We start from the raw sequence: 11,959 nt of genomic DNA on the forward strand, positions 1-11,959 counted from the left end.
ATTTGCACAAGAGTTCATCAGGGCCAAAGTAATTGGTGAAGAAATATGGCTAATGAAGATATAGCACTGGCAGGAAACCAAATGGGAAATTTACCAACGCAAGATCCAGCTTGCTGCTGACCACAATATCTCTATGAGGGATTATGCGGCGCCTGAGTTTTATAATTTCTCACCAGAAATTTCAAGACCTATGGTTGAAGGGAATGTAAGCTTTGAGATAAAACCTATTATGCTGCAGATGATTAAGAATGTGGGATAATTTGGAGGATTACAAGAAGAAGACCCGCACGCTCATCTGAAAAATTTTGTAGACATGAGCAGTGCATTCTCCATGCCTAGTGTGACTCAAGAAGGGCTTAAGCTATATCTATTCCCGTACACATTGCGGTATGAAGCCAAGAGGTGGGCTCAAGCATTAGAGCCAGATGAAATTAATGAATGGGAGCAGTTAGTTGATAGGTTCATGAACAGATTCTTTCCTCCATCTGTCAATGCAAAGAGAAGGAGGGACGTTTTGAATTTCGAACAAAAGGGTTATGAAACTTTGAGCATTGCCTGGGTGCGATTCCGACAATTAGTGAAGAGCTGTCTGCACATCGGGATTCCCAATAGTATTTTGATGGAAACCTTTTACAATGGCTTAGACCCGTCAACGCAAGTAGTTGCCGATGCCTTCGTAGAAGGGGGATTAATGAATAAATCATATACGGAAGCAAAGAACATATTGGATCGCATCTCGCGAGATTTTGATGAGTGGGTTGATATCGGGCTCAAGGTAAGAGGTTGGGAGCAAGAGAGAGTAAAAAGTGCTAATGTGTCAACAAACACAATGAGCGCATTGGTCGATCAAATGACCACAATGACCTCACTTCTCAGACTGTGGCTAATCAGTAGAAAACTCTCTCTGAAGGATCAGCGGAAGTTAATCTGGTGACTCACATAGCCGCAATGGATTGTACTCAATGGGAAGAGAGACATCCAGTATAAGCCTACCCATGGAATCAACAACCCATATATGCTGTCTACAATGAATCATTTAGCAACATCCACAACCCTGGTTGGTGGGACCATCCAATTTTTGGTTTGGATGAGAATCTCAATCAGGAGAGCCATGGTTTTTATCAATTCAATTATCAAGGGGATTGAGGCAACCCTCGGTCTTCACTAATCCGGACTACAACCCAAGTAATTCTCAAGGTATACAACCTTGTGACCAACCGTTCTTATATGACACCTCTTGCAGCACCTTGTCTCTGGAGACATCGTTAAAACATTATATTGAAAAGAGCGAGGCAATGAGACAATCGCAAGCTGACTCCCTAAAAGAATTAGAAGAATAGATAGATTAGCTTGCAAGGGAATTAAAGAAGACAATGCCTGGTATGCGGCACAGAAACTCAGGAGTAGCAGGGCCTAGGGGTAAAGAACAATGTCATGCAGTGACATTGAGGAGTGGCAAAACAACAACCCCTATTATGCCAAAAGCACCAGATGCAGCAACAACAACATCCTCTATTAATTTGGATCCGACTGTCATAAGCTTTATGTCCACTCGGATGCGTCCACCATGTTGTGCTGACCAAGTTGCGACGATTCTTCTTGGGGGAATGTTTGCGAGCAAGATTAACGCAAAGTTTTGTGGTGAAGTTGCGCTCGACCAGTGAATTCCTATGATTGCCATCTTTGCATTGCGTTAACGCATATTCTGCACAAAAATATAAAGATCAACTATTCTAATGCGTTGGACGCATGCGATCACAATATTATAGAATTTATGCATAATTGACGCAATTTAACATATTTCATCAATGCAACCCAACATTGTTTAAGAACTTAGCACTATGATAACGTGCATTTCTACCCGTTATCAGCTACTAGCTTGATTGCTTGTCTGACCGTTATTGCGTGGGAAAAATCCAGATGACCCTTCTTTCTGCACCACAAGTTGGAAATTCTGCTGCTGATTCTTCCATGTAAAATTGGGGTGGTTTCTCCACCCGGGGTTGTAGGTATTCGAAAAGGGATTATTTTTTACAAAGTAAATAGACTGTGGATTCTGTGGTTATTCTTCCATTGCGTGCCCATCACTGCAAGTTGCACACTTTGCGGTATTTTGACTAATTGCGTTGATTTGCCCATTTTGCGGTGTTGGACTGCTGATCACAATTCTTTGAATTAAGTTCATCATTGCGGTCATCTGATTCTGTAGTGAAGTAATAACACCATTACTTGTGTCGTTATCCTTGATTCTCAGTCTTTGATCACTCTCTCTCCAATCTTCGTGGTTCTTAGAGATACGATCCAATATATTCTTAGCCTCGTCATACGTTTTATCAAGCAGACCACTAGTGGTTGCCGCATTGGCAGGGTTTGCGAAGCGGGGTTCAAACCATGATAAAAGATTTCCATCTGAAGGCAGTCTGGCAAACCATTGTGTGGACAGTCTCGGACAAACCTCTTAAACCTCGCCCAGGCATCGTTGAGCGATTCATCTATGTCTTGTTCAAAATTTGTTATGAGTTTCCTTCGTCTAGCGTTCTCAGTAGGCGAAAAATATTTCTTCATAAATTTCGCTACGACCTATTCCCATGAAGTGATCTCTCCCAACTTGAGGGAATATGCCCATTTCCTTGCTTGATCACAAAGAGAAATGGGAACAAAGTTAGTCGAACTTCTTCAGCAGAGATGTTCAGGAACAAAAAAGTATTGAAGATTTCAATAAAGCTTCAGAGGTGGGCGTACGGGTCCTCGCCACGCCGTCCTCCGAATTGTCATGTAGTCTGAATCATTGCAGCATCACCGGTTTCATTTCGAATTTGTTTCCATCGAGAGCAAGCCTCATGATTCCTGGAGAGAAATCATAGAGGTTTGGCAATGCATAGTCCTTAATCGGTGTATTGCGATCGTTAGCCAGAAGGATTGGATTCGCCATGACGTTGTTTTCGTTTGGTGCTCCGTTTCCAAGCTGCTCTATCATCTCTTCTTTATCTGACTGTTGTTGTTGGCGATCTTTTAATCTCCATCTAAACGTTCTCTCAATCTCCGAGTTTTAATTCGCTAGAGATTGAGAGTGTACAAAGAAATCAGAAAAATTACCGTTAGCACACTATTTTTCTGAAGTCCTCGACAACGGCACCAAAAACTTAATGCGTTATTTTATGATGTGGAATTGTGGATGAAATGCAATGATGGAAATGCATTGAACACTCAATTTTTCTCAGCGGAATCCAAGTATAAACCCCATTAAGTTTTCTGGTAAGTCCAGGATCAAACTCAGGGACTCGGGAAAATAGGTTGTGGTGGTAATTTTTAGGAAAACTTTGCGGTAACCAAATAAATCAATAGTTGTTGAGGTTGTTGTTTGTAGTAATGAGAGATAAACAAATGCGGGAGAGTTTAAAAAGAGTTGAATAAACGAAAGATGTAATGAGTATGCGGTGAACGGTTTGAGAAAAGTTTCGGCTAACACTTCCTAGGATGCATTCATGCTATGCGATCATGCAACATGCATACAATTGTAAACCATCTCTCGGTGCGAATGCCACGGCTTCGAAGGCTAGAAGCATGCGATATATGCAATAATCTATCGGACCTACAAATAAGCCTCTATTCTTATTTATGCGATGACAAAATGACACACACACAAATAAGGCGACCACATAATATCATTCCCATCTCTAGGATGCATGCGATGCAGGTTGACAAACAGAGCTTATCTCTAAGTCCCTATCTCTTGTTTATGCAGTTCTAATCTTGCTCTCTCGAGTCTAGATTCTAACGTAGCTCTTTCGAGTCTTAGGTTCTTTCTTTAGACTCTCTCTCGAGTAGCTCTAAAGGGGTATTTGGCACAGCATAACACAAGATAATTGCAAGCAATGAACTTCCTAGGTCATGTTAACTTAGTTCTTCTCATCCCATTCGACTAGTTTAGCTACTCATGCGTTCTAAGAGAGTGAACAGATGTAGAATAAGAACTTCCATTGTATAAATATAAAGATGAAGTGTAAGATAACAATGCAAAGATAGAATAAAGAGCTTGGTAGCAATCTCTTGCTGCCCAGGCTTTTACACTATTTTTCTACTCGTGTTCAAAAGATAATCTCGCTCTTGTGAGAGTCAGCTCGCTCTCTGCTTCTACGCCTCATGGTTCTCTCTCGAGTTTCCCTGAGCGATCTCCGGCGTCTTTACTTTTCTCGTGCTTGGCCTTAAAATAAAAAGGAAAAACTATGGATAAAGACGTGCGATCCGAACTTATGAATTTTCGAACTAGTGAACCCCTTTTCTGAAGGATGCCTTTAGTATTTATAGAGCTTCGGGGTGAAGGCGGCTTCTCTCTTATGATTGCTTAGATGGGATGGCTTTAATTCCCTGACTGATGCGTCGAATATTTGTCACCGAAAAGCTGAATGTACTTGTTATCGTTAGCGGTTGTCAGCTTAATTTGGATTCGACCGTCATCAGCTTTCTGTCCCATCGCGATTAATTATGCCTTTCACCCAGATTCGCCGACCAAGTTGCGGAAATCCTTCTTAAGCAAATGTTTGCGAACACAATCATCGCAAACCTTACGGTAATGCTACATTCGACCAATGATTTCCTATTATCGCAATTTCCGCCTTGCGTCAATGCATATTCTGCATAAAAATAAAAAAAATAAACTGTTCCTATTCGATGAACGCATATGGTGTCACACTCCCTCCCAGATTACCCACTTAATCTGGAAGAGGATCTGACCGTGGTAGTTTCTAGCCCTGCTGCCAGCACTCACCACCTTAGCCTTCTAATCTAAATACCAACCTGTTAAACATTAATAATGTACACATACAACATGTCTCCTTAAGGTTCTACATAAGATTATATAAACACAAGCATATGGCCATGACATAACATCTACGGGCAAACATCTCTAACAAATCACTAGTCCCTTTCAAAACATGTGTCATAAACAGATCATCAACCCAAGTCCTCTTAATAAGCCGGGCCTTTCAGTGGCAAGCAGCAGCAGGATTAACCTTGAGGAATCTGATCGCTACCTGGAAAAGGAAAACACAGAAAATCTGTGAGCTAGTAGCCCAGTGAGTGACTATAGAATCATATTACACCATACATTACATCACTATAAACATGTAAATATATCGATGAGCATCTCAAGCAACTTTCTCTAAATATAATCATTAAAAACCATTCTTAAACATCATTAAACATCATTATTCCTTAGTTGAGAATGAACCTACAACGCTCTAGCTCCCAACGTCTGTTACCGGCCAAGAGACCCATACTTCGGCCCCCCTTTGGTGGTATATGGCCTAGGAGACCCATACTTCGGTCTCTCATTCAGAACTACCTACGTGTACGTGGAGTTTTCTAAGTACCATCAATACCTTAGGTACTATTACCCAGATACCTTCTTCATGTCCTTCAGTATCGGGTTATTTTATAGCATCAAATTAAGTTTCATTGCATGTCATTTACACAAGGACTCATTCCATCATAGCATTCCTCTAGAAAACATATTTCAACATTAGAAACTTAACTTTTGTAATGATTTCATAACATACCTTGGCCTGCGTTAAAACATATACAAGCTGGAGAAGATACGTTTTGCTTGAGGAAGTATAAATTCATCATCAACATCACTATAACTTACTTGGCCTTATATGCATAAGTATTGAAAGCATTAAGTTCATTTAGTCACTCACAGCTCGTCGGGGCTCTTAACGGTTTATACGTCTCTCCTAGCTCTTCTTGGCCTGAAAGGACATAATTCTCGGTTAAATTCCTAAGAATTCTTAGCAAAATACCTCAGATAGCTCGCTTACTAATGGAACTTTCATTAACAAAAACAACATTACTAGCGAGATAATCATCATGAGTGAATTCATCCTCATGAAGAAGATCCTCATGAGCGAGATCAAGCTTTCCCCTAGCAAAACTTCAACCTAGCGAGACTTACCTCTTTTAGCAAGCTTTGCTTCCTCACCAACGAGATTCAGCCCAAGTTTCCAGCGAGATTTCCTTCTTGAGCGAGATTTAGCACAAAAATTAGCGAGATTATCATCCTGAGCGAGATCCTCATCCTTCTTATCTCGCTCTCACTCTCTACGGTGAGCTGTTTGCTTGTTCTTCCCAAGCAGCTGTTTGCTTATGCACAGATTCTCTGTTTCAATTTCAAAAATTCTTAACTCAAAATCCAGAATCTTTTCAAGAAACTTCCTTCTATAAACTCGTTTAGAATTGAGTTAACTTTCTTACTTTAAAATATCGGCCGAAAAATACTTGTAGTTTGGCCTGGAGCTTTCAATATTCACCCCAAGCCCTGATTAATCCGAGATTCTGCCTCTTCTGCAAATTCTTCACTTTTTGTTCTTCTCCTCATGAAATCTTTCTCCAGAAAGACAACCTCGAAAACTAGATTCTCCCAGCTTTCAAATGGCACCAATTTCACTAAATTTGCTCATACCAATTGCCGAAACCAAGCTTTTGAAGTTCCTCTTTCTTTAATCTTCCTGTCGCCTCCCGAGTTCAAAGATTAAACCGCCACGTCACCCCATACTTAGTGCCTCCAGCCAAAGCCAATCAGTGAGCTTCCTCACTTAATGTGTTTTTCCTTCCCTTCCTCCATAACTCCTATAAATAAACATAGATTTCCACTTGTTAAATATTTAATATAACATTCCCTTGGATAAACATGCTTATCTAGGAAACTTAGAGTTCAGGGTTTACATTCACCTCCCCCTAAAATAAATTTCATCCTCAAAATTTACCTAATATGTCATTTGAAAAGTTAAGGATATCTCTTCCTCATTTGCTCTTTAGGTTCCCAGGTAGCTTCCTCGATTCCATGATTATGCCATAGCATCTTCACCAAAGGAATCGTCTTATTTCTGAGTACCTGGTCTTTCCTGTCTAAAATCTCGATGGCCTCTTCCTCGTAAGATAAATCTTCTTTGAGATATACTGGTTGTGCTGCTAGTATGTGCATAGGATCAGGTACATATTTCCTTAACATTGACACATGAAATACGTCATGAATACGAGTTAGCTCCATCGGCAACTGCAATCTATATGCTGCTGGACCAACTTGTTCCACAATTTCATATGGTTCGATGTACCGCAGACTTAAACTTCCCATTTCTCCCGAACCAGAGAATTCCTTTCCATAGGGACAGCCGAAGAAATACCCGATCTCCGACTTCAAATTCTAATTCTCTTCTTCACTTGGCAGCGTAGCTCTTCTGTCTATCGCAAGCCACCTTAAGATTATCCCTGATAAGCTTCACATTCTCTGTTGTTTGTTGAACTAATTTTGGACCCAATAATTGTCATTCTCTGACTTCGTTCCAGCATACTGGGGTTTTGTAAGGTCGACCGTACAACGCTTCATAGGGAGTCATTTCGATACTAGAATGGTAGCTATTGTTATATGCAAATTCAATCAACGACAATTGCGTATCCCAACTTCCTTTGAATTGTAATACACAAGCTCTTAACATATCTTCCAGTGTCTGTATAGTTCTTTCCGACTGTCCATCTGTTTATGGATGAAAAGTCGTACTGTAATGCAATTTAGTGCCCATAGCCTTCTGTAAACTAGGCCAGAATTTTGAAGTAAACCTCGAGTCTCGGTCTGACACTATCGACACTGTGGCTCCATATTGACTTATTATCCTATCTACATAAATCTTAGTTAAACGGTCTAGTGTAAAAGTAACTTTTTCTGGTATAAACTTGGTCGTCTTGGTTAGTCTATTGACTATTACCTAAATACCATCATATCCTAAGGGCGTCCTAGGCAATCCAAACAAGAAGTCCATTGTCACATGCTCCCACTTCCACTCAGGCACTGGGAGTGGATTGAGTAATTCTACTGGTCTTTGTCTCTCAGGTTTCACTTGTTGACAGATTATACATCGGTCCACATATTCTGTTATGTCTTTCTTCATCCCAGGCCACCGGTAAGATCTCTTCAAAGTTCTATACATCTTGGTGCTCCCTGGATGCATAGCATAAGCGAAACTATGTGCTTCTTCCAGAATGGCTTGCTTAAGTTGTAGCTTACTAGGCACACACATTCTTCCCTCTTTCTCTGGTACGTTATCTGCTCTCAGTTGAAAGTCAGCCCTGATTCCCTTACTTACATCATTAACAATCTTCTGAAGGTCAGGGTCTTTCAACTAATCCTGCTTAAGGTCTTCTACTAGGGTAAGCCTTACCTGGAATGTAGCTATCACTCCTCCTGACGGTCCCACTGATAAGGCGGTTCTAGAATTCCTGAACTCCTGCAATAACATTCCTCTCATTGAACTAATAATGGCCTTGGGTCCCGAGGATTTCCTACTTAGTGCATCCGCTACAACATTAGCCTTACCAGGGTGGTACTCGATGGAACAGTCATAATCTTTGATCAATTCAATACATGGGGACCCATTCCCCTTTCCCCTTTTGTTTCTCTATGGGGATCTTTTTTTAAAAAAAAAAAAAAATCCTAAAATTCTCTTTGATTTGGGCTTAGATTGGCTAAATGAAAAACTAAGCTAAATGTAAAAAGTTAAAATATTTATATATCTATATAATATATATAGAAAAATATATTTAAAAACTAATCGAGGCGAGGTCGGGGTCAAGGACGAAGCGGGGATACCCTCCCCATCCCCGATTTGGGGACCCTAAAGAGGTCCTCGTTTTGACCCCATCCCCGATCAAATCGGGGATTCCCTGTGAGAAATTTTGCCAACCTAACTAGCGAGAGCATCGCAGCCCTACCCTTTACGCTCAGCGTTATACTGAAAGACAGAATGCATATTTGGCTAGAGCGTAGCGACGCGACTCTGGAGATTGATGGATGCAATTAGAGGCATGTGCATGAAAAGTGTAGCACTTATTGTTGCTATGCTGAGGCATTACACTACGACAAGAAAAGTTAGCGTTACTACGCTCTATCGCAGCGTAGTCATGCTTCCCCCGATTTCTCTAAATATTTCGCTTCTCTTTCTAGGGGGTTTCATGCTGATTTTGATGGAGGCCGAAATGGAGCCTAGATTTCTTCTTCTTCCTTTATCTTTTTAGCATCGTTAGGTTAGTTTTTAATTTTTCCTCTGGGTTGTAAACAATGGATTGGATCTCTCCTCTTTGCTTTGTCTATGAATTAATGAGTAACTTTCTATTTAGTTTTAGGAGCAAGAACCCATGTATTTTTCTTGAAAATTTTGTTGTTTGGGTTGAATGTAAACTAATTTTATGTTTTCTTTGAATTCGTTTCAATTTCTATATGCATGTTTGTGTGTTGACTATTCACTTGTAAGCATGTGTTCCCTTGTTAATCGATTTGTAGCTTCGTCATGTTCACACTCGAATGTCTAGCTCAATCAACCCAATAACAAATAGTTAATAATGTATTTGATGACTATTTCTGTAATGCATGTATTGCTAGGTCCAAAGATAAATTAGGTTAATAAATTAGGCTATCCAATAGGTTAATCAACACAATAGAATCCTAAAGCTTAATGTGCATGTTTTTATTTCTATAAGGAAGCTATCAAACCCAGTAGATTTAAGGGCATGTAGTGTAATTAGGGCTTTACTTTAAGCTTTAACCATTATTTAGGACGCTTCCTTGATTCGTTCCTAATTAGTTGTCTGCCACTATAGAGGCTAGTTTGGTCGTGTCAAGCAAGTTGTTGTACATGCATAACTTGAATGCGTGTCTAATTAATGGAATTTGATGATTGAAATTGCATTGGATCTCCCTTACTCTCGAAACTGGATGAATCCAACCCTAGTTTACATATACCCTTGCTCTATATTTTTCTTACACTTCCCTTTCACTATCCATACCAAACCCCCCATTTACTGCTCTAATTAGGAAATTGGCTTAACAAAAAACTCATACTTGCACTTCTCTATGGATCGACTTGGACTTACCACTGTTTCTACGCCATTGTAGTAGTAGTTATAGGATTCGATATTATAAATTTCATTCAATTATCGAAGAGAGGTTTATGACGCCCATTCTCTGGTCTATCATACTCCGTTTTCCTTTCTTATAGGGTTTCCTCGATCAAGGTTGAAGTCGAGCATTGTTTTCTTTTTTTAGCTCAGGATGTCAAGTTAGGAACTTTATGAGGCTCGATCTTGGCTTTAGTTGGGGTTGAGCATGTTGGCTCGGGCTAGAAATTGAGCAAGCCCCCTTTCCAAGCTATTCTTGATTCTTGGCGATCATTTTTAGTTCAAGCGACAATTTATTCTTGACTTAAATGTATCGTTCTTCCCTCGAGATAATGTTGAAAGATGAGATAGATTTCTTATAAAAACTTGACCAATAGTCATCTTATTTATTCTATAGACATATTAATCATAATAAATTTTCAGGCGCTCAGCATTCTACGGATCAGGAAGAACCTTCCTATCTTGATTTGCCAATGCATGTGTGCTAGGACTGACCATTCTAATTACCTGATACAGTGCTTCCCATATTGGCCCAAGCGCTTCTGCATATAAATCTTGGGTGTTATGTATCACTTTCCTTAACACTAGATCTCATTCCTTAAAGTTTCGCATTTTCACTGTGGTGTTGTAGTATCTAGAATTCCTATTCTTGTACTTTGCTACATGTAAATGTGTTGTCTCGTGGTGCTTCTCATAGGTCTAAGCTTAACCTTATTGAAATTTCATTTCCTTGAGAATCAAACTGTTCCACTCTTGGTGATGGTATTCCGATCTCTACGGGGACTACTGCTTCAACCTGAAAAGAAAGAGAAAAAAGGGTTTCTCCTATAGAAGTTCTTGTTGTTATTCTGTATGCCCACATTGCGCTTGATAGTTCTTCTGCCCATAATCCTTCCAGTCCTTCAAGGTTTGTTTTCAAATTTTATTTACTGATTCTACCTGTCCATTTTCCTGTGGATGAGTTGGGGAGGAACATCGACGTATGATGTTGAGATTTAAACAAAATCTTCTAAAAATTGAATTGTTGAATTGCATTCCATCGTCCATAAAAATTGTGTTAGGGATCCCAAATCAACATTCAATGTTTCTCCAAATGAAGTTAGTAACGTTCTTTTCTGTTATAGTTGTGAGCTCCTCTGCCTCGACCCACTTTGTAAAATAATCAACTGCTACCACTGCAAACTTTGTCTCCCCTTTGCCTTGAGGGAGTGGACCAATAAGATTTGTTCCCCATTGTGTAAAAGGCCAATGACTCACAATATTGGTTAGTGGTTCAGGTGGTTGCCTTGGGATTGTTGCATACTATTGGCATTGGTCACATGTTCTCACAAAGTCTCATGCAACTGAAAACATGGTTGCCAATAATAGCCTTGCCTAACAATTTTGTGGCATAAAGATCTTTGCTCCAGAATGATTGCCACATATCCCTTTGTGAATTTCCTAGTGAGGCATTTTAGCATGGGCAATGAATAAGTTCATTTATAGAGCTTGTTATCCCTTAAAATGTAATATAATACTCGCCTCTACAATCGATAGACTTCTGTCTTTTTTGGAGGTAACTCCCTAAAGTAATGGAATTCCTTGCAAAAGAGTGTGACTCGTGTTATTGACAGTCAATTTTGAAAAATTCCAAAATACAGAGAAACAATACAAAGATAAACTACAAGATAAATAGATTATTATCTGAAGTATGCTTTTTGGAGAGGAATATGGAAAGAAGAAACTAACCCTTTTAGATTTTTCTTCTTCACGAAATTTCTCTCCACGACTGTCATGATAGCTCTAAATCTTCCTCCAAGAACATGAACACAAGAAAACAGTGACTTTTCTGGACACTACCACTTGAAGCCTTCACTATTCTTTTGCAAGGAATGAGATGGTAGGATCTTCTTTTTGGTTTTTGGGGAAGGAAAGATTTTCTTGCTGAGAGTTTTTTAGCGAGAATAATTAATGAGAGAGTAATCCCTTTTCTCTGTGTTTTTTCACATATGTACCAACCCCTCTATGTGTTTTG

At 39.7% G+C, this 11,959-nt stretch overlaps 1 protein-coding gene and 1 non-coding gene across 2 annotated transcripts; one reads left to right on the plus strand and one right to left on the minus strand.

Annotated features, from left to right (window-relative positions):
• The first annotated feature begins 2,425 nt into the window (after window positions 1–2,425).
• LOC120089545 lies at window positions 2,426–2,532 on the plus strand. The gene has a single exon (XR_005485222.1). It is a non-coding gene; the product is annotated as a small nucleolar RNA R71 (small nucleolar RNA).
• A 4,252-nt stretch (window positions 2,533–6,784) lies between these two features.
• LOC120088942 lies at window positions 6,785–7,132 on the minus strand. Its single transcript, XM_039046380.1, has one exon. It carries the CDS (start codon window positions 7,130–7,132, stop codon window positions 6,785–6,787), a length of 348 nt encoding a protein of 115 aa, XP_038902308.1.
• Window positions 7,133–11,959: the final 4,827 nt, after the last annotated feature.

Source organism: Benincasa hispida, chromosome 10 (genome assembly GCF_009727055.1).
Source record: "Benincasa hispida cultivar B227 chromosome 10, ASM972705v1, whole genome shotgun sequence".
Taxonomy (NCBI): domain Eukaryota; kingdom Viridiplantae; phylum Streptophyta; class Magnoliopsida; order Cucurbitales; family Cucurbitaceae; genus Benincasa; species Benincasa hispida.

What these genes read in the sequence shown, in the direction of transcription:
- LOC120088942 (XM_039046380.1), bottom strand. Translation starts at nt 7,132, where the DNA reads ATGGGAAGTTTAAGTCTGCGGTACATCGAACCATATGAAATTGTGGAA.